General features: G+C 54.5%; 1 protein-coding gene across 7 annotated transcripts in view; it reads right to left on the bottom strand.

Annotated features, from left to right (window-relative positions):
* Nucleotides 1-23,310, bottom strand: part of LOC122393556 (serine/threonine-protein kinase N-like) — a 130,646-nt gene that overhangs the window by 77,479 nt on the left and 29,857 nt on the right. For 2 of the 7 annotated variants that reach the window (XM_043389731.1, XM_043389733.1), the window contains exons 2-3: nt 12,554-12,899; nt 2,188-2,294 (exon numbers count right to left, since the gene is read on the bottom strand). In XM_043389731.1, the coding sequence (XP_043245666.1) occupies nt 2,188-2,294; nt 12,554-12,899 (453 nt within the window). Of the gene's footprint in view, nt 1-1,979; nt 2,026-2,187; nt 2,295-12,553; nt 12,900-21,551; nt 22,056-23,310 lie in introns of those variants that run through there. The other 5 variants (XM_043389734.1, XM_043389735.1, XM_043389732.1 and 2 more) reach the window with 4 other exon arrangements.

The raw sequence follows: 23,310 nt of genomic DNA, 5'->3' as shown, positions 1-23,310 counted from the left end.
TCTATCACAATCCCTCTATCCTTGACGAGTCATTGGCCACTCACCACAGAGATCTGCCCTCGGGCCAGCGGTGAGTGAGTACACTCGTAAGCAGCAGCGGACGGCTGGCGGAGACCCGTGCCCCGGGCGACTGCCCGTACTGTACACCCTTCTTATCTCTGCTTCGTTATTCGTTCATTGCATCCAGCCTTGCATTCATTCAACAGTATCCTGCATAGATACTGAGCCTCGAGTCCTAAGCATCATCAATCTTCATTGAATTGTATTCTCACCGCTCCGTCATTGCCTTTACAGTGCGTTGTAACGGTCGAAGCACCAACCTCGCAATCAGCAGACGCACCGCCCGCCTTACAACGGACGTAGTTAGCAAGAGATGGCCGGCGGTCAGGGAGTGGCGACCGACCTGCCACCTGGTGGTCGAAGGAGGTACTAGGACAGTCAGCACTCGGCAGTCTGGCTATTACTGTTAACGCCAGACCCCTTGAGACCCTAATTTTTCGCGATTACTTTTAAATGCGTGAAGGAATTTCAACCAAGCTCAGGACATGGCCGTTTCAAGACAGGCCGAAACTTTTACAATTTAGATATTTTATCGCCATTTCAATATTTCAGGCACTTGTCATTGACTCGTAATGTTAAATTTCGAGCAAGATTTTCATCCGGTGTGTAGAGGCTATCACCAGTCAGTCTGTGATACGTTATGACGTCACAGCTAAGCCCCGCCTCTGTGGTCTTGGCCTGCGGCGGTTTCGGGCCGGCGCGCGGTCACTCTCGCTGTGGCGGGGAGCGGGGACGGGCGACGGGCGAGCGGTGCCGAAAGCCGGCGGAGTTGTGCGTAGCGTCTTGGCTGACAGTGCCCAGAGAGCGACATGATGACTAAGGAGTCATAAATGCTCAATGCGCATTGCTTCTACAATGCGCATTGAGCATCCACCACTCATGTTCGCTGATATATATATTTTTTTATAAGCTGCAAAGGACGGGCAGATGGCATATAACTGACATAAGGTTAGGAAATATTCACCTGTATTTAAAGCCTATGGCGTTGCAGATAATGCGATAATGGGATGTCGGATGTCACCAAGTAGCTGCCGATTTGTACATCGCTATGCAACCATCGAACAACGCAATAATAAGTTAATTGCCTGAGCTTCACATCATACGGCTCCCTCGTATTTCAAACAGATACCCTACATCGAAAATCGTATTTGTTAGGAATCGTTAACGTTTGTTCGAAGCACGACTGAGTAGTAGGTTGAGGAGTGATGGTCCTCTTGGTCCTATATATACAAGAGTCAACAAGAGCCTAACATTTACTTGACCGTCTGCTGCAATTGACTCATAGCACGTGAAGCGTCAGTGAAATTCATAGTCCTTCACAGATGGCAGGGGTGTCGTTTGTACAGAGGTCGCTGATGGGCACGGGTCAATGCCGCAGTCGTGGGCGGAGCCTAATGTCATATGACGTAGAAAGCCTCTATCCAGGATGGAAAAACAGCTAACATTACGAGTCAATGACAAGTGCCTGAAATATTGAAATGGCGATAAAATATCTAAATTGTAAAAGTTTCGGCCTGTCTTGAAACGGCCATGTCCTGAGCTTGGTTGAAATTCCTCCACGCATTTAAAAATAATCGCGAAAAATTAGGGTCTCAAGGGGTCTGGCGTTAACAGTAGTGCATAGTGAGGTGAGTCAGGGAAGGGGATTGGGATTGTAGGGTTGACACTGCCGGGGGGAGGAGGTGATTCCCCAGCCATTAGCTGTGCATCCGACATGAGTTAGGGAGAGAAAGAGGGGGAGGGAGGGAGAGAGAGATAAAGAGAGAGGGGGGATAGAGGGAGTGAGAGCTCGACGTCCAACACATGCTTCATACCATTTTTGTTTCTATCGCGAAAAGAAGACATACAGAAGATGACCCAAGTGTAGCTTCTCGTGTGTGTTTGTTCCGTTCTAGCCCGTAGCTGACCGAAATATTTACCTTCATCTCGATATCCAGCTGCCGCCCCAGACTCTGAAGCCGCTGGTTGGTGTGTCTGTGTGTCTGTATCTGTATCTGTATACACAGTATCTGTCGTATCTACCTTCATCTCGATATCCAGCTGCCTCCCAAGGCTCTGAAGCCGCTGGTAGGTGTATGTCTGTGTGTCTGTATCTGTATCTGTGTCCATAGTATCTGTCGTATCTACCTTCATCTCGATATCCAGCTGCCGCCCCAGACTCTGCAGCCGCTGGTCGGTGGTGGTGAGCGGGTGGTCCTCCAGGGGAGTGTCTCCAATCGGTGACATCGGAGCCTCTGTAACACACAGACATACAAACACGGTCAACAGTCATACGAGTTACAGTTTCAATAGGGATGACGCGGGGTCACGATATACGAGACACTATATGGGTACGATGTAAAATTAGGAATGTCACAACCACATTCAAAACAGCATCAACGTTAATGTCAAGTAGCGCAAAACAAGGACAATCAAGTGGGGACAATGATGCGCTTGTCAAACTCAACAAGCATGATCAAAAGTACACGATCAATAATCAGAAGCCTAAGCTTTAGCAGATAGCCTATGATCAAACTATGCACCTGGGGCTATCAAAGGTCAATGATCAGCATACCTACCACATGACACCAGTAGTCAGTGGCAGTTGTGCGTGACCAGCTATCAGCACCCAGTTATCAGTATCTGCTGCTATCAGTGAACAATACTACGCATTGGCACCTTCTGCTAATGAATGGCCATTGCATTGGTGGCAAACCGCCACTACCTTTCCCAGTGTGCCGGGCAGTGATCGGCGTTCGGATCTTACCGGACCGGGGTCAGGTCAGATCGTCCGACCGCCGCTCATCAAACCCAACTAGCAGCAGGGGTGGCCGGCCAGTAGAGGCCCGTACAGAGGTCATACCGCAGTGACACACTCCCACGATAGACGAGCAGGGGTGGACCGTACAGCGCTAACTAACTACGCAGCGGAGTACGGAGGGAGGGCACCAAGCTCCACGTGCGAGGAGCAGGGTAACCGACGCCAGCCACTGGTGTGCAATGTAGGACTGTGGCGAATGGTGCGTCGTGAGAAAAATGTCGGCTGAAGGTGGGGCTTCAGGTCAGCTAACTGCCCAGCGCATTTGACTGGAAGATGCGTATCAAAAAGAGCTAGCTAGACACTGCTTGGTGCTCAATACCAGTTGTAAGAGCTCTTAGCGCAGTGAAACGGCCACAAACAAGCATCAATGAAGCTCAGCCTTGGCAAAGCAGCAGACTTATCTCCAAAACATTTGACAAGAATGCCAAAACAAAGAATGCGGGAGCTTAAGTGCGTCAGTCAAATGTCTTGCGCTTATCACTTTCAATTATGCGCCCGAAGTCACTGGGTGAATACGTCATCCTGTCGCACATTCACAAAGCATCCACCCAGTACTGTGCGACAGAGAACAGGTCAAACCCAGTTCGGTACTGTCCTTGAGACGACCAGCTAATCCGGGGCGAATGCTATCTGATCCATCTGCCCATGACCTTCAGTTCTTCTATGAACCTCTAACACCCGAGACGAGCGAAATAAAACATCGAGGCTGCCCTACTCTTCACATAATCATCCATCCCAGACACACACACACGGGCGACTACACCAACTAAACTCAGCAAAAACGGCCCGCTCGTCTATCTCCCGCCCACAAAAACGACGCTAAAACCTGGCTCGACACAATGGCACACATTGCCGCTGGTTCTAGCCGGTCCGGTCCACCGTCGAACCAGCTGGATCAGCCGACGGACCATTGGACCGGACCATCTATCCATGGTCCCGGGGCGCGCGCAGGACCGGCGAGACCGAACAAGGTCACAGCGGTCCGGGTCGGGCCGGTTTTTGTCACGGAGCGGTCACTCCGCCAAGGTGCTCTCGATTCACCGGTGACGGCAGCGTTACAGAGATATGAGGCATAATGACGCACGGCGCTCGTAAGAACCGTTACAGGGACGAGAGGATGGGTTGCGATAACGGGTTTATAACGCGTACAGATGATGGGGACTGGGGTGGGAAGATCAAGCAGCTTCTCAGTCCTTATAAGAAAGAGACATCCAGCACGATAGTCAGCGCTGAAATGCATGGGTTGTTTTAACGTCTCAGTTGACACACGCAAGTGCTGACGAAAATGAGAGCAATTATGCGGCTCAGATAATATCACACAGCCACAGAACATTGCCCAACAATATGAAGACCTCCCCCCCCCCCCCCACTACACACACACACACACGTCCGATGTTCATGTAAAACAGATAGTGCGCCATTCAAAAACTCAGCGTAGTGGCATTTAAAGCAGCCACGCTATAAATAGCCACACCGAGTATCGGACCCTGCGATACCCCATCGCTTGACGATACGCCCCGCACACAATGGGACCCGTTAGACTATCGCGCTACGAAGGTGTCTCGACGGACGGCTGGATTGTCACGGTATGGAGCGCGAGTGACAGGTTACATCACGGAATACGTTACGCGTTTCATGGTGTCGTGTCACAACACAGAGTTGGCACACGACTGGAATGTGGTGGATGATAGGGCATATTGTCAGCGACAGCAGTCGCCGGACCGGCCTTAGAACATCACCGATAGGTGAACCATATCTGGGCAATGGGGAAAGACATGGCAGGCACATCCACGACTGAGGAGCAAGCGAGAGTTTCTCGTGAATGAAAGGAACTTTATCAGATTATCAGCCATTCCGCCATTGACGAGAACACCTGCCTCATCCGAGCTCTGGCAGTCAGCTGACTGAAGCTCATCCGCCCGCCGGCTACAGCCCACCTGTTCATCTCTCGCCGTCTCCTTCACGGCTGATAATCCGATTTTCCGAGCCAATCATCTCTCTCCGACCGGTCTTTCTGCCTCCCAAACCACGGACTCGACCACAGCACGGCAGCGGAGGAGGCGAACCATCAGGCAACGCAAACAACTCCGCGAGAGTTCCCTCCCTCTGCCGTCTCCGTCAGATTCGAGACAGCTCTCTCCCGTCGGTGTGACCGCGATTTTCGAGCCGTCACGGCGCTCCGATCAGGGCGGCGCCGGGTTACTGAGGTCACTGAGGTCAGACGGGCACACATCACCGGCAGGTTTCGCGCACGTCTCGCTAAACGCCGCCGTACTAGTGGAGAGAGAAGCGCTCTCACTTGTGGGTCGTGCCACACTTGTGGGTAATGCGAGCTGCGTGTGGGCGCAGCGTGTTCCGTGCTGCTAATATCACATGGTCGGTCTCTATCGACTGTTGGACAAGGCCAGTGATCTTGGAAAGTGGTTGAAGCAAACGTACCGCCTGGGATAAATCAAAGTTTCACAATCGTTAATGATCTTGATGATCGTTGATATCAAAGAGAAAAAAAAAACTGAAGCTAAGAGAGAATATTCAGGAAAATTCAGAATGTTATGGCAAGCACCTGTGTCCTGCTACCAGTCCCGCAATGCACAAATAAACCTCTTTCTTCCTGCCCCTTCTCTTTGCAGCCACTGCGCTCATCCCTCGGCAGACCGCGAGCTTCCAAAACGGTAGCTGATCCCCGCCCATGAATCCGTTCCGAGGACACACGATCATAGTCTTCCTAAACAGCTGCTGGAGGGAGTGCGTCGCATTATTCTCATATAAGGCATGAACTGTTGTGATTCCTCGTGGTTCTTGGTTCTTCTGCTTACGGGCCGCCACAAATTCTTCACCTGCCTACCGAATTAGTTAAGAGAAACCAAACTCCTGCTCTTTAGTGAAGACGCAACACACCAAACTTCCATCCCGTTCCGACGCAATGTTCGCAATACTGGACGCAATACTGGACAGTGACCGCGATGGGACAGCGATAGATACAGTAACGTGACAGTTTGACTGTGACGGCCACGTTGCTCGTAATGTCGATGATAAATCTGACCACATCTTGCCACCTGTCTCTCTGTCTCCATCACCAGCCTCTCTTCCCTCCCGGTGCTAACCCCATCCCTTCGCTACCCACTCGGTCCCGGTATAACGGCCGCTTTCCACGGCAGTTGGCCCCGCTCGTAATGCCCGCTTTACACGGTACTTGGTGAACGTCCCGTGAGAGCCACGGCGGTCGTTAACAGCCATAGGGCCTTGTGAGGGACGTCTCCAGGCGAGGTGACGCCTTGGCAACGCGGCGTGGATCGTCAGAGACACTGGTAAGGCAGTCGATCAGGGTTGGATGAAAACGAGCTGATGACTGGCTTTCAGGGTGCTTGTCTTCATTTGTCGACAACTCAACAGTCAACACCCAGTGAGGTTTGCATATCGTGCCGATGAAGCAGACCAGCGTGGCTGATCGTAAATGGATCTTGTGCAGAAATCAAGAAATCGACATACCCAATCCAATCAGCGCGGACGTATGATAGCCATCCAAAGAACATATGATAACGATTCAGGAAGCCACACATTTACCTTAAACCCACAGCCAGGTCATTCACACTGAGCAGTAATATTGCCACAAGTCATGAAAATAGTGAAGCAAAAACACCGGCGTGCACTTGGAACACCGTAAACGAGCTGCTGGTTCACAGTCTGGGACAATTACGGATAAAACAAGACCGCCCACTATGGATTCCGATATCAGTTCCGCAAGGTGAAACCTATCCGTCGAGCTGTTCACGAACAATACACATGATCAATCCATTATGTCACCTTATTGGACAGTTTGTAATCATTTCCTAGCAGAACGGTGCAATTTCCTCGCTACCTTTCACCGTTTAGCATTCGTTGCCCCCGGGCATTTGCAGCGCAAACCACATCACATCGCTAACGGTAGCACGGGCGTCGAAAAAAGCCGCCGTACGGTTGGTAACTTTCGAATTTATGATGTGAAAAACGGTGAGTGGAGACGGTATTTATTACTGGAAAGCCGTGTTCCGCCTTCCGCATCCAGGAAGTCTCCGATGCATCAAAAACACCGACAGGCGGTGTCAATCGCGGTGTAAATTTCACACCTCAAATCGGCGTCACGTGACAACTATTAGTTCGCAGTTCGCACCTCTGCGACTACACCCAAGGAAAGCTCAATAACTACAGAGGACATAGAGCTTTGGGGCCGTTCATAGATAGTCCTCAATGAAAGGACAGGTGAGATCGAGAGAGGGACGTCATGCATCACCGGTGCCCGCCACTGGCTCGGCCTGGAGTCACGGAGACCCGTCACGGAACAAATCACGGACCACGACACGGACCCCGTGACAGACCACGTCACAGATCGCGCCACGGGCTGCTGCGCCATGTTTTAACATCCACTCACACCCCAGCCCTCCCGTCCACTCGCCCGTCCATCATTCTTCATGGATAACAGCGTTAGAACATGTCAGGGAGGCCGACAGATGCCTAACCGGGCTCTCGGTGGACTGCAGAACAGCAAGCATGCAAATCTCGAGAGCAAGGTACTGGAGCTTAAATGTCAAAGAGCATGCCTTTCACGGCTGTTGCAGCGACAAGGTTATACCTATCTTTGGTAGCATTAGACTTATGACAGAGGATAAGTGGGAGAGAAAGATAATTATCTTCAACGTTCAGCATCTCCAACGATCTGAACAGAATGTTTGAAACCGTGTCTACAAGCACCCATAAAACCAGAAGTGGAAGGTCTGCCGGTGAAGCGAAGACCCCTGTCTCTCTGTCCCTCCAGCCCTAACCCACCCCGTCCTCCCCTTCCCATCCCACCGCCTCCCCTACCGCTCGCCCGCCACCACGTTCGTGACAGTCGGCAGTTGACCGTACTTCAGCTACCCGGCAATCACACGGCACTCAGAGCCGCTACGGACACGGGTGGATCCCGGGACCAGAGGTTCACCGCGCTTCTGGGCGCTCCTAGCAGCTTCGGCCGCCGGCGGGGTCGGTGCTACCTACCACTGCTGATGGAAGGACATTTCAATCCTCTTGGTCGATCTCATCAGTGAGGACTGCGATCAACTGAAACGGAGTGATGATACGAGATGATGGGGCGACAAAACAAGCCAGCATGGGTTACGGAGGGGATGCTGGTGTCGCCTCGAGTCGAAGATTGAAGAATATATTTCAACAACTGCCCACAACTTCTCTCCCATCAAAAAGCATGGATCTATATCTGTGAGATAACGCATAGTGCGTAGTAGTCAGAACTGCGCGACAGCTTGTAACGCCATACGCCTCTGCCGATTTCCCCTAGCTCCCATTACCCGTGTCTCTGGAGCGGGTCAGGCTTCACGTGTCCGAGTCACGAGCCGCGCTGGGCTGGAACCCCCTCCCTCTCCTTCCTATTCGCTTCTCGCCGGGCGCACAGGCCGGGCAAGCAATCCGCTACAAGCACGAACGGCTTGATCTGGATCAGTATCGATTAAGCCGATTGGGATAAGCCGCCAAACTGTCAGCCAAGGCTAAAACCGTCAAGCCTTGATCGAGCCAAACTGCAGTCACCTACATAGTTCAATCTCATGCCAGGGGTCGGATCCTCTCACCAAAGACACCATCAGCAAGCGACACAACCACACCCGACCAGACAACGCGTCACTTTCTCCAACCACACTCCAAACGACCCAAAATCCCTCCAGCGCATCTCCCATCAACCTCAGGTTACCACCTCACATAAAACCATCGCCGGAGACTCTCGACACGAGAGCTCCCACTCGGTGGGACGGTTCGGTTTTCACTGGGCCTCTCTCCGGCCGGAGTATCCCGTCCACAATCGCCGCGAGATCCACTTCAGTCCGACAGCATCACGAGAGGTTCCACTCACAGGTCTCTAGGTGTTTTCACCGGCGGGAAGCATGGTCTTCTCGTGGGAGGAGGCGCTACTGCTGATTCTAGCACGCAGCGTTAGCGTTCCCCGATGTCGTTCTCTAGCCATTGTTTTCCCCGAGGAAAGAAAGAATCACACTTCATTCTTGGATTAATTTTCTTTCATTATACCCGTTGAAGGTCCCATGTGTTCAAGGGAATTTGACTTCGTCTCAAGATCCCCATAGCGTCTCAATATCTTTCCAAAACCACTCCACGTCACCCCATCCTCTCGGGCACCATCCCCCACACAACGTCACACACTGTCGCTGGACCATCAGGGATCTCCCCAGGTCATCCCAGGTCACCAGAGGTCACCTCAGGTCACCGCAGTCACTCATCAAACACCGGTCGAGTCGGACAGAGGCGGAACATGGACCCAGCCCTGTCACGCGCAGCGCGGTCCCACGCAGAAATTCGCATGCATTCAGGTCACACTTTCGAGCCAGGCCCAGAGGTGCTATGGCTGTATGGCATGCACTACAGGGTGGGGAGGCAGTCATAATGAAGGGCGGTGGTAGAATCATGGAACAAAATGTTGAAAAATGCAAGCAATATGTATACATACATATTCCTCACAAACCAGCAGCATTCCGCCCTTCACCCCCACTCAGTTATCCAATTATCCAGCATTCCGAAACCGATACCCTGGTAATCAGCTCCGATTGAAGTCGAAGTCAATCCAGACTTCCGCGAAGGTTTACAAAAATATTGTCTGGCTAGATCAGAACAGCGATCAGTGCAGCTAAATAGGTAAGGCAAATGTCTGGCATCGACCAGATGTCCATGACATTTCCCAAAACAGTACAAAACTCCGTTGACCGGGTATATACCTTGCCTCAGCGAGCATCGACCTATAATGGGTGAATGAATCATTGAATAGGTACCGTTTCCAGAAGTGGCCGTAAAACACGGATGATGAATCGATAGTTCTATCGGGCCATTTCGTGGCACATGTTGATGATTGATGACAAGCCGAATATTGATGATGAAAAACAGACTTTCCACTATATAAGTTGAGAATTCTGTACATGATACTGTCCTATCCGATATATACGCATCTAATAGAAAACCCCTGCTGATGAAAGCCACTCTCAGATTTACACTCGAGCAATATGCGCCCGCGAAACCAGCAACCTGATCTTTTGCTCTGCCCAAACTGCAGGCCGAGAGGTCCCCACTCCCATCCACCTCCATTCCACAACACATCCCACTCGTCCATCTCCCGACTCCCACCGCCAGCCAACCGCGTCCCGCCACCACCCACCGCTGTGATAAACGCCGCCCCTGCACGGGCCCAGGCTGGTGGCACAGAGTCGCATCGCGGACGGACGGGGAGACTAACAAAAACCGGCCTGGAGCCGCCAACGGGCAGCGGGCAGACGCGGCGGCAGATGGTCTGCGGTCGGCGGACCATGGTCTCTGCGGTCTGCGGTCGGCGCCGGTGGACAGGCTGGGCGGACGGTGGGCGCCGGACAATACACAACAAACAGCCCACGGCGCCTGCCAGGCAACAGTCCGGGCCTATTGCCTGAAACGAGCGTTTTGTAACCAAATAGTATTCGCTATCACATGAAATGTCAGTGGTGAAAACGCGGCTCTGTAACCTACCCAATAAATCGACACTAGTACTACAAAAGCGCCCTAACATCAGTGAAACAAGACGACAGAAACGAAAGCCAATTACCCTGTCGGCACGGCGCGGCGGTCGGCGGCGTTTCTGGTGAAAGGCGCCGCCTCGCCCGGCACGCCGCGCGACTCCCACCACCGGTACGGCACGCACCCCCTCCCCTCCGCAGCGGCGGCGGTACCCGAGCGGCGGCAATTTCGCCGCGCTGACCCGGCGACCCGCGGCGAAACTGGCGCACTCCGGCGACCCCACACACTGCACTGCGCTGCTAGGGTCGGACTCGCGGGCTGGCGATGTGGTTTTCAACTTCCCGGGTCGGACACGACTTGACATTGCGGGAATGGGATACCCACGCTAGGAAATGACCACAAAATGGGCAAGATGCGTGTCATTCGGAATCGATCATACGAATTTCACGTCATTTCGTAGAAAGTTATTCTAAACTTACCATTGACACTTTCCTCGAAAGGGGCACGCAAGAGCGATATCTAAAGGAAGGACTGGCTGAAGATTGCCGACGAGTATTGGAACTTCGCAGCATTGAATACTCATTATTCACGACACAGTCCAAGCCAGCCCCACGGGCACCACTATTAGGCACCTCTAGCAGACGAATAGCCACGCAGACCATCAATCACCCACTGAAGCAGAGAGAGTGTTGAAAGGGCCAGCCCGGGCCGGGGCGGCGGCGGCGGCGGGTGGGGCGCAGGTGAGCCATTTGACCTGGGGTTAACCACGCCAACAAAGCGCGCGCCGGGAGCAGGAAATGACAGCGCCGGCGTCGGCTCCCACCCGGAGGCCACTTTCGCCGGCTGAGCACGGCTGAGCGACGCTCCACACGGCGCGGAGGGCGGTCCCGTACAGAGCAGTTATAGGACGGGCAAGCCGGGGAGAATGAGGAGGATGCTGGAATAGTAGTGAGCGGAACACTACGCGTGGAACAATTCTAGCAACACATCGGGGAATTCAGCATGCAAAGATGTAAGCAGACAGCCAAGCACAGGAGCAAACTGATAGCATTTGCTCGCAACCAGAACTGAATGAAGCCTCATGTACAACGAACGGAACATCTGGCAAGATAATGAATGAAAGCCTCAGGTGGGGCTGAATGAAGGCTTAGCTGTTCCCTCACCGGCACCGCTACGGATTGCACAAGCCCCGTCTGCGGCGAGGGAGAGACAGTGATCTAGATTGGACGCTCTACTCGGCGGCGGCTGGAGTGAAGGTGACTGTCGCCAAAACGACACAACAGCGGGAGGCTTTGTGATACACCGAGGACAAAAAGACGGGCTCGGGATCAGATGAGCGATAATACAGTTAAAGCCGGACCCACCTAGCTGTAATGTGAAAGCGACTGGCTATGAAAAATGAATTCATGAAGCGATTGATCTATTACAGCATAATGCTCTGATCGTCGGGCCTATGCAGTGACGGAGATCTCCAGTCCGCACCACATTCAGTTCCGTCATCAGTCTGCGCATCCTCCATTCCTGCAGACTACCAACGGATCTGTGCAGGTAACTTCAGCTATAAATTGCCACCGTTCATAGCTCCTCAGCCTCTAACCGTCACCCCGGTCCCACCGTCTGTCTCCACGATACCCCGCGGCGTCCCCCATTCCGCGCTAACGCACACCCACTCCCCGTGCGGCACCTCTCACTTCCTCCGCCTGCGGGCTCGCTGCGCCACGGGGGGTACGCGACTTTCACACGCACACGCGTACTCAGACAGGTAGGGCGGCGACAGGTGTACGCAGACGCGGCTCACCGCACCCAGCTGCACGCTCAGCTGCGCGGACATGGCTCCAAGGCATACGGACTTCTGTTACATCATCGTGCTACTGATTTATGAGACGAGGGTGACTGATTGCAGAGTGAGTTGACTGATGAGGGTAGAGCGAATATGGGTCCTTTAGCGGAGAAGGATCGCTGACCCTTGCGAGATTTACTAGCAGGACCATACATCATAAATCAGACGGGTGATGGTGTGCAATGGAAAGCCATTTCAAGAGCCTTTCCACGATTGCCGACCGACTGACCGCATCCTGTCCCATCACGGCTGATACCAACCTAGCCCTCCTGGTAACGTCACAATCCCTACCCTTCCGATACTAGGCTCTATCCCTCTCCCACCATCGAACTGACCTGGTAGACTGGTGCAGAGCTGCTGCGTCGCGCCCGCCTCATGTTCCGCCTGACCCTGCGTCAACAGGATCTGACTGTCGAGCTCGTGCAGCTCGGCCTGCAGCTCTTGCAGCTTGGTATTCGCCTTCTTCACGATGCTCGAGACGTTCTGCAAGCTCTTCTTGTCGCTGGTGGCCGTCCGCAGCTTTTCGGCGCCCTCTTTGATTTTGAGCTCTCGCCGGATCTCGCGTTTGATGTACTCGCGGAGTTCCTCGAGCTTCTGGGGCAGCGCGGCGTCGGATATGTCCGGGGCGAACCCGTACTTCTGTCCGAGCTCGTGGAAGGCGGACTGGGTGGCACAGTCGCCCTGAAACGACACAGAAAGGGAGACAGGTCAGTATAGGACTGCGGCAGAATCACGAGAGAAAAATATGCTGGGGCGAGTTAAGGTAATATCAGAGGATGGTGCAGTCGTTCTGGAGCAGAAAAGGATGGGACGGTTACCCCGATGCTTATTTTCGTTTGACATGGCAGTCTGAGCGCCAAACTATGCAGACCTTCTAGTGTCGAAACTCCGCGCGGCATCGTGACATGGCAGAGACTAAGTAACGCGAGCAGTATGGGAGGCATACCGCTTCATGTCACCGGCGTGACAACATCCTGGGAGACCTACACCACTGGAAGCACCGCAGACATGTCGCAACAGGACCGCACGCGCCGCCGGGACCATTCCACGCGCACCGGCGTGACGTGGAGCATCGCAAGAGCGCCGTGAGGAGTCGCAGTCCAGGTTCTTCAATGACGCAGAGTTGTGCAACTTCCCATCGTGATGACGTGGTACCGGGACCTGAGCTGAGCCAGCTCCCATACCGAGCTACACTGAATCGGGCGAGGGCACGGGCAACAAACCAGGGCGCGGTGCCACTCCCGTCGCTGTCGCAAATGCGCCGCAATTGGCGTTATTTGGGAGTGCATGGGGGCGGTCGAGGCTGCGGCGCACCGCCAAGGCTGCAGTGATTCCCAGAGGTTGAAGGATGGGGGCTGGGAGGGAGTGGATGCGTCATTACAGGTCACGGCGAGGAGAAAGGTGGATGGAAGGGGTGGGGTCTCTGGAGGCAATGTCGCAAACAAGCAGCATTTGGGGCATCAGGGAGAATTGGTGCGAAAGATGTTTAAATACATGTTTAACTGTATGTAGGCTTGTTGAGAATATAGGAAAAAGTGTTCGTGAAATATTCCATAGCAGATTTTTTTAATCGCAATATATAATTTGCGGCGCAACTGTGGGCAACAGTTAGATCCATCAACGTCCGGTGCAGGTTGAGCCACAAGCACCAACCACTTCTCCCTCGCTCTGGGCCCAGGGAGAGGAGCCACCACCCATCTCCACCCTCGCCCAGGGCTGAAGGGAGCCCCTACTCACATCCTCCCCGGCTCGTGGCGGAGGGGAGCCACCACCGCACATCTCCCTGGCTCGTGGTAGAGGAATGCCCCCACCAACCACCTCCTCCCTCGCCCATGGGCAGGAAAGTCGCCTCCTCCCTGGCCCCGGGCGGCTGGGTGCCGCCGCCTCCCGCCGGGCGCTGGCGACGGTCCGGTCTGGTCCAAGTCCGGTCAGCCGCCTGCTGGCCGGCTGGACGGTCGGAGCAGCAAGGTCACGGCGGCCGGAGACCGCCCCCGCGCCGCATACCTTCCAGCGGAGCCACAGCGGCGAGACCGGGACGGGGGGACGGGGAGACGGAGAACGGGAGGCAACGCAAAGAGGAAACGAGGGAACGCAAAGGGAAAATAGTAGACAGGGAGACAAAAAGCGGGAGACGATAGGTTTAGATGATCAGGAGGAAATGGATCACACAAGTAGCCGGTATATGGAAACGGATATAGGAAAACGATGATAATGAAGTAGGCTACAAGGCGCCCGGACTACAGAACTCTTCGACGCCCTTACGGGAGAACCGAGGGAGGGGTGATGAGAGTGAGACCCTCGATGAGATAATAGGTGGGGGGAGGCGGAGTTGGAGACGAGACAAGAACATGAGACCGCGCTCAAGGCTGATGCAGCGTCCCAGATTTCGAACATCAGACAAGGTGAAGGGGTGACGGGCGGCAGAGGCCAGACAGAGCTGGTGTCCATACCGGGACAAAAGGGGCCGCCAAAAGAGTTGTCGATTGGTGCCGCGAATGGGCTGAAGAAGCCGCCGATACCCCGATCAGTGTTCGGGTTTACGGTTAGTCCGTGAATCACCGTGACCAACTGAGGCCACTTACATGGGGCGCAGGGAGAGGCGACACGGTGATGGAACCATTAAAGAGCTGCCTGTACCCCTTGAGCATACGAAATAACGATGTAAACAGCATTCAGCCAAACCCAGCAGCATGATGTTCGCCATCGCCTTACATGACGAAGTTAGATAAACTAGAAGTCTAAGAGAGTGATACAGTTGCATCACGTTTAGAGAATCCTGGCTCCATAGAATCGTCAAGAGAACCTTGTCCAGAACAAATAACCCTGTCCAGAGTCCAGTGAGCGCTGTCGGTCCGCCGGTGACAGGAGAGGACGGCTCAATCTCCCGACCGGGGGAGGTGTGACGCGTCGACCGCCCAAACCGGTCCTGTCCAACCACCACCCCACTCCACCTCCCGCAGGCGGCCGGAGAACGGGACGCCGCCGCGCCACGCGCTCAGCGTGAACAGAGAGACAGAACGGAGCGAGAGAGACGAGTCCCAGATGGACCTGTCTGCCATCGAGCAGCTACAATCGGTCACTCGTGAGTTTGTGAATACATCGAGGGTCAGTCAAGGAAAACAAATATCACCGTTCAAATATTCGCCTAACGGACGTCACACTTGACTAAGAATAATACAATGGGATTCAAAGCTTGAAGCTCGAAGAAACTACGAGAAACTACGAAAGCTCAAGGCCCCACACTGTCCCACCACCCGCCTCTCTCCCCGTAGCGACCAACGGCGGGCGGCGGCTGGCGCGCGCCACGCGGCGCCGACCGTTGGGGAGCCACCGCCTCAGGCAGAGAGCCGCTCAGGGGAGTGGGCGGCGGCGCGGCGTGGCGATGTGGCGGACGACCTCGCCCGGTCTCTGACCCGGCCGGGCGGCGCTGCTGAGCTGCAGAGCTGCACCGGAGAGCTGGCGCAGCCCCGAACAACCGGACGGGCCGCTGACCAGCGGGCGGTAGGAAAGCATAGGATAGGAGGGCAGCGGAGGATGATCGGGGATGGTCGGAGCTGCTTTCTAGGGCTCATAAGAACGACTGTCGATGAGTGGCAACGATCCATACAGTTTGTTCTGTGTATCGGCCCGCCAAGGTGCCAGATCAGAGAGAATTCAACTGTAAACTTTTGTGAGGCACTCTTGCCCTACGACTCGTCACCTCTATCCAACTCAACGTCAAAGTCCAGCTGGGTGGTCGTATGTTGTCTCCCCGTCAGTAACGTATCCGACAATTATTCCTCTGTCGGAATACCCGTCTGTGCTCGCGTGACGCTCCACCCGCCCATCACCCCATCCCAGTACCGATCACGGCCAATCACAACACATCACACCGAATCACAACATGCCGCGAACACGGCAAAACAAGCCCAGCTTCCGCCTCTGACGGCACGACGCTCACGACCTACACGACAGATAACAGAATCGACACACAGCCGGGGAGGACAGCTCTACACGACCGACACAGCTGCTGCGGGCCTCGGGTCAACGTCATCCTATCAGTCGCTGGTGGGATGTTCTCTCAGTCTAAGCAGTAGCGCTGGCCTTCCCAAGACGTCCTTAGTAACAGACCAAGCCCTCGCCGCCGCCACCGCGACCACAAGGCTTGATCCGTCGTCAATGGTATTCAAGAGCCGTACTAAACACAGTGAGACGACACGAGAGCGCAGAGCTCACATGACGTCATTGATGGGACCGGTGACGTCATCGAACCTAAAGCCGGATGACATAGCCAAAAAAGCGAAGCATTCGAAACGCCAATTTACAACCAGACCAGAGAAACCATCAGTGTACGGGATGGGTTCTTGTAAGCGTTTATAGGGAGACCGACGATAGAAACCCGCGCACACCGCCGTAGAAAGAGAAAACCCATTACATTAGGCCAGTGGTAACCAAGTCATGAGAGACGTCACTCCACCAAAGTAATTTGGACGCGGTTAAAACATCAAAAACAAATTAGAAATCACCACCCAATGACACTCATGAGCTCGGACGAACCATTGTAGGATCATCAACCACTCTGTTCGGGTGAAAGAGACCCGGATGAAGGATTCCTCACCAGGGTAAGATCTCGGTCTGGCGCGTCCAGAGAGCGTCCGGCTAGTGAGGGCGCATTTATCACAGTTTAGCCGCCAGACGGCCATCGTCCACCGTTCGGTGGCGGTGACGCTGACCGCGCGTGAGAGACACCGACGACAAACGACAGACGACAGACAAACGACAAGTGACAAACGACGGGACGGCAGTAGCGCTCCCACGGGTTAACCACACCCGCTGCCAGAGGTGGTCGGAGAAAGACAGCGCACGAGCCAGTGCGAGCTAGGTTAAATACTGATACGGGATATCGAGACAAACTATGGAAAGCAAAGCATCGCCAAGACTGGACGAAGAGTGCTGATTGAGATCGAAGCTTAAGACTGGATTCTTCCCAATCATCCCCATCCCTCAAGACACCCACTAACGAGTAATTCCGATAATTCCATCCCCGCAACCCGTCCACCGTCTAATTGGCTGTGTCTGCGTTCGTTTACGAGGTCCTCGCTCTCCGCGTTACGTTCCTGGGTCACTCCACCACGGTCCCGCCGGCGGAATGCCGCCCGTCCGGACGGGTCGGTCGGTCGGCGCGCGTCCAGCTCGTCCAGCCCGTCCGGCTCCCTCCGCGGCCCGGTGCGGCCGGCAGGACGGGTCAGACGGGCGCGAGCCACAGGATCTGGGACACGCGTCAGGTCGGAATACGGAGAAACGCACCAACCGGGGTCGGAACAGGCCACAAACTACTGACACGGTAACACGGTCACAGAAACAACCAGGTCTATGTGTAACACAGCTCGGGCACGACTAACAAACACATAACCACTTCTCACCAAACACGTGGTCACGTCAGCTGAACACACGGAAACACAGACACACGCAAACAAACAACGCACAGCGGAAAGGGGCGGCAGACGGCGCCCCGCGGTCCCATGACGGACGAACGCGGGTGTTCATCACGCACACACACAGTGCTGAGTGTGGGAATACAGGCGCTTCCGGCCCCTAGCAGAGGCAGGCTATCAGGAAGGATATGATGGGACGGGCATCATCGGGGATCTTATTCAGCTATTCAGGTAGAATAATAATATAATTCCCGTGAAGCATCTCGACGATCATGCTTGTATTTTTGTTGACATCATTATTGAAGACAGAAATGCCTCCAGTTGATGGCAACAATGCGTAGCCAGATAAAGAAAAAACGGTGGAGGCGTTCCCTTACAGATAGCTTAGCTCCAAATTTCCTGGGGCAGTCCACGCCTCTGTGGACTGCGCACATCCGCAGCCAGCATCCTCCCTCTCCCTCCCTCCGTACCTACCGCCTGCCACCGCGGGGCTTCAGCCTGACACCCGATACGTCACGATATGTGACGGAGCGACACGTAACGCCCCATCGCCGGCGTGACTCGGCGTAACTCGAGGCGGTCGCCGTCACCGGATCAGGGGCTGTCACAGCGCTGGAGGCAGGTCGGCCCGGCCAGGGGCGGATATGTGCTTCCGCTCAATATCCGGCGGACCGGTACGCCATGCAACGTATGCGGTAGCATGCGATATTTGGTAGACAAGAGTGGCATGTGTTGCGATTTATGAGGATTGGGACTGTGGATGTGAAGACTGCGGTAGTCTATCATCCGTCAATGTCAGACGCCATCAGAATAAGAAAAGGCTGCTTCAACTATGCAGATAACGCCGTAAAGTATCATGCATGCGTCTTATTTGGGAACTCCGCTGGGATTTAAGTGCCCAGCTTATGTCCAACAAACCGCACTACAGCAAGTAATTGCACCAGACAAAACAAAACCACCTGCTGATTGTTTCATTGTGAGAAGTCGGTCCGACCTGACCCTCAGTTAATTGGAGGTTTCGAGCGCCACAGCTCGGGTCACTGCACGCCTGGGACTTGACCCCGTAACTGAGATATCAAATTACAATGTACCGGGCGGCGCGCCCATGACAGACCTGTCAGCGACACTCCAGTCAGCTGTCTGTCAACCTGTCAGCGTCGTGTACGAACCGTCACCCGCCAGTCACGGCGCACAGACTCGCAGGCGACAGATCACAGCTTCACGGCAAGCAGCTGTCACTTGTGGTCAGAAACTCTCACGTTCAGGTAATTACGAACGAATAACTTAGCGCCTGGCGCGAACTCGGCGGCTTGAGACTTTGCTACCCGACCGATCAACAGAATCCCATGTAGGTAACTCTAAGTTCTGTCTTCTTTCCCTTGGGTGCTAGTGTAATGTCCCTTGATTCCATTATCTCCAGTTGCATGATCCGTGGTCCCAGACTCCCGCATCCTTGCGGTCCTGAAACCTCCCCACGTTTACGGCCCTGCGGTCCCTTGGTTTCATGGTCCCTTGTTTCCGTGGTCCATCCCGTGGTCCCTTGGTCTCACAACCCATCTCCCCTTGTTCCCGCGGTCATGCAGCTCGTCTTCTCTTGCTCCGGCAGTCCCTTGGCTCCCTGGTCACACAGTCTGTGATCCATGGCTCCGTCTGACCGGATGCCATCCGATCACCGCTGTCCGTAAAAACGGCCGTCTTCACGCCGTTCCGCCGCGCCGTCCCGCGCCGCTCAGCTGCTCAACGCGGCAAAGAATGGCGCTCCCACGCGAACAGTGGCGCGCGCCGACCAGCTGGCGGGCGGGGAGGGGTGGGGGTGGGGCGGGGAGCTACCTGCCGGAGATGGCTGCACTGACGCACACAGCAAACTGTTACTAACCTCGGGAAGTAACAGTTGGCTGCTGTTTGCTGACCGAGCCACGGGAAGTGGCATCAACATTTGATGAAGTGTCTTTGGGGATTCAGACGGGCATCTCATTGACCCCGTGAAAAATATAGATTGCAAATAAAGTAAATACAGTTGGTTCAATCCTGGACCACCGTTCAGTCAGTAATTGTTTTCAATGGATGGAATCTAAACCAGAACAGTCACGCAGTCACTCTATGCTTCAAACGCTAACCATTGAACCGGTGATTGTGAGGCGTCCCTTTCAATGTGACGAACCGGTTCGGCTGTTCGTCACCCGTCACGACGCGTCACAAAGGACCGTGACGCGAGGTTCTCACGGGCCCGGAACGGTGCGGGAGAGCCACACCCGGCAAATCGTCTCGTCAGGAGCGGACTGAGACATCCCGCTGAGGGAAACTGGGCGACCGAACCGAGCTGAATACAGCCGGGCTGCATCTCGGCACAGCTCAACATAGCGACGGTGTAGTCGACATAAAGACGGTGGAGCAGGTCACGCAGACTGTCTGCAGTTTCAGGAGCTAGTTATGGCTAGTGGGCTGACGTGCTCAAGCCATTGGAAGATAGGAGAAAAGGATGAGAGGACAGACGGAAAACCTCTCTGCAATCGGGGAGGAGTTGGTGCGACCATAAAAAGGCTACGGTTGTTACGAAGTAGTAAAAAAGCCTCCCACCCAGATACCATAGATTTCGCTTAACCCGCGCCCTGCTGGGGGGGGGGGTGTTTGAACACCCCCCCCCTTGTGGTTTTTCGCGAATATCTAAAAAACGGCGGCGCTCCCCTTATCATACATCAATTCTACACATGTTGTGAAAATTTCAGACCAAGGTCATTCAAGGTCAGGTCACCAGGTCACTTGAAGTGACCTCACCTCATAAAATGTTTCAATGTCTGTCATAGCTACACCGAGTGACCGATCGCTTTGAAACTTTCAGCGATTGCTAAGAGCAATAGCATGTACAAAATGTATATCTCAGGATTTTGATATCGATGACCTAAGGTCAGGTCAATTTTGCGACCTCCCCATTATAAGTCAATGGGAGAAAATTGAAATGCGTCTCTTTTGGACGAAAGACATTATAAACACTCCCAAACACCGAATTACAAGTGGTTTAGACACACTGAACATGAAAATGGTGTCCGTGACCCTTGTTTATGCCCTGAGGTCATCTTAGGTCACGAATGGTATCTAACAGTTTTTCGCAAATAACTTTTGATAGAGGCATGCTAGAGCGATGAAAATGCCTTATATGTGTTCAGCTCGACGATACGGATCGACTGATATGCAACATGACCCTTTCCGGTCAGGTCATGACCTTGACCTGAGGTCAAATTTTCAAGTTGACCTTTCAAGGTCAAGTTATAGTTCATTCGATGCGTCTTGACGAGAGGAACACGATGCCGGTGAAAGTAAGCTAGTACAAGGCTTGGGTCAAAAGTTATTGCAGAAAAACTGTTTCCGAAAAAATCGGCTATTTTTGCAGTTTTTGCCCCCTGCAGGCAAAACCGTTGACGTTAGGTCAAATCTGAGAGAATTACTCAGAAAGGGCATTAAAAGGGCTATCGAATGCACTTTTCCGCGGCGCTGTAGCTCTATTGGTTCCCGAGTTATGCGTTGGCTTCTTGGAAATTTTCGACATTCGACCTGGAAATCGGCGAAATTTTGCCTTCAATGACCTCTGGTGACCTGACCTTTGACCTGACCAAAAAATTGACCGGAGTGATTTCGTCATTATTTTTGACGCTCTTTCGAACGCCGCCTTCCGCGTATCGCTACGTGGCCCAGGAGCCGAGTTACAAGGGGGGGTGTTCAAACACCCCCCCCCCCCCCCCCAGCAGGGCGTGGAAATCCAGGACCCCCAGCAGGGCGCGGGTTAAAAGGCCTAAAGCAAGAATAAAACTACACGTTTACTCCAGAGTGCTTCAAATGTGATGGACTGTCCTCTTGACCCACCCAGCCACCACTTGTGACCCTCCCTTCGTCTCCCGACCCTCTTTCCTCTCCCCCATATCACCTTCTCTGGGCTGGCGGCCGCGGAGCCGCTGCCCAGGCTGCTCAGTCGTCTGATCAGACCGGGCCGAACCATTGCTGCCAGTGTCAGCATGCTGAATTTGGGCGCCGCCAGACCACTGACCGGCCCACCGTCGGTCGGACTGTCCGGTAACATCGTCCCCGGCACCAACTGAGCACCGACGGCACCAGTCAGCGGGCCACGCCGGCCTCCATCTGTCACCAGCTCTAGCACCAGACGGAGTGGCACCAGAAGTAGCACTAGCACTTGTCGGGAACAGGCAGCACCGATCAGCTGTTCTGAACCAAAACACTGGTGGAGAGTCACCACTCAGTGAACCGACACTAGCAATTGGTGTCACCAATTACCAGACCTTCACCCTGTGACCTGTCACTGATCACCAGCCACTGCAACCGTCACCAGACCGTCACCAGTCACCAATCACCACCCGTCCTCGGACCGTCAGCCGTCACCGTTCCTCGCGTCACCGCCGCCGGCGCCGTACTGAGCCGGCTTCTCCGCCGTCACCAGCACCGCCGCTGCCGCCAGCGATATCCCTCCGCCGCCCGCCGCCGGACCGGCAGCCAGCCGGGCGGGCGACACGACCGGGCGCGCACACCGGCCCGCCAGACCGCGGCGCTCTGATAGGACGCGGATCACAGCGCCTCTCACGGAGTGTCTCTTGCATGTATCCGCGTCTCTCAAATTCTCTCACGGAGTCTCTTGCATGTATCCCTGTCTCTCAAGAGTATCGACCGCGTCTTGCCTCTCACAGGCTCTCAGAGGTGTCTTGCTTGCGGTCTTGATGTGAGAGAGACCCAACCACCATGCATCAATACGCTACACGAAGAACCCGGATCCACACGAGTTCAACACAGGTGCAACGCGGAACGTGACACCGAATGTGTCACAGAACGTGACACTGAACGTGACACGTTCACCGGCGGAGCGGTCCACGTGCGGTGTGACGCCGTCCGTTCGTCCTCCACCGCTAACGGCGGGCGGAGGGCAGTGGGCGGCGGGCGGTGCCCGGGGGCACGGCACGAGTCATACGTGCTCTCACCGGCAGCGTAGTGGCGGCTAGTGGAGGGCTAGATCACGGGTTGCTGTGCGGACAGAGCTCAGCGACTGGCCCATGGATGGAACCGAAAACCAACGGATCGAAGTGAACTTGTTCCGAGAAATTCACGAGTGGAAGCTGACGCTTGCTAACCGTAAGAACTTTTCAAAGCAACAACACAAATATATGATCACAGAAGCGACGCAAGCACCCAAAATAAACATATCACCATAGCTATAGCCGTCACGAGCCGGTCAGATTGTCAATTCACACTGACCGACCATCCACCCGACCGAGTGCCCCATCTCCACTGAAGCGGAGTGACCTATCAGGAAGCGGGGTAGTTCATCCAGTGTTTTGTCCACTCAACTGTATCGTCGTCATCTCTGATACACAAGGCACTGGACTGTATCGGCGTCACCTCTGGTACACAGGTCACTCGACTGCGTTCTGTCAGCTGTATAGGCGCCAGGTTTGCCCGGCACCGGCCGTGTCTGGCGTTGGATCCGCCTAGCACAGCTGAGTCCGCCCGGCTATGACCGCGTCAGGTTTGCCTAGTGCACGGGTCATGTCTGGCACTAGGTCCGTCTGGCTCAACTGCAGTGAGCTCGGCTGCAGTGAGCTCAGCTGTGTCCGGTGAGCGCTGAGCTGCAGTAAGCGCGGCTGTGTCCGGTGAGCGCTGAGCTGCAGTGAGCTCGGCTG

Source organism: Amphibalanus amphitrite, unplaced genomic scaffold, assembly GCF_019059575.1.
Source record: "Amphibalanus amphitrite isolate SeventyFive unplaced genomic scaffold, NRLGWU_Aamphi_draft 000542F_arrow, whole genome shotgun sequence".
Lineage (NCBI taxonomy): Eukaryota > Metazoa > Arthropoda > Thecostraca > Balanomorpha > Balanidae > Amphibalanus > Amphibalanus amphitrite.
The sequence above is the reverse complement of the archived record's forward strand: the minus strand, read 5'-3'. Positions and strand labels throughout refer to the sequence as shown.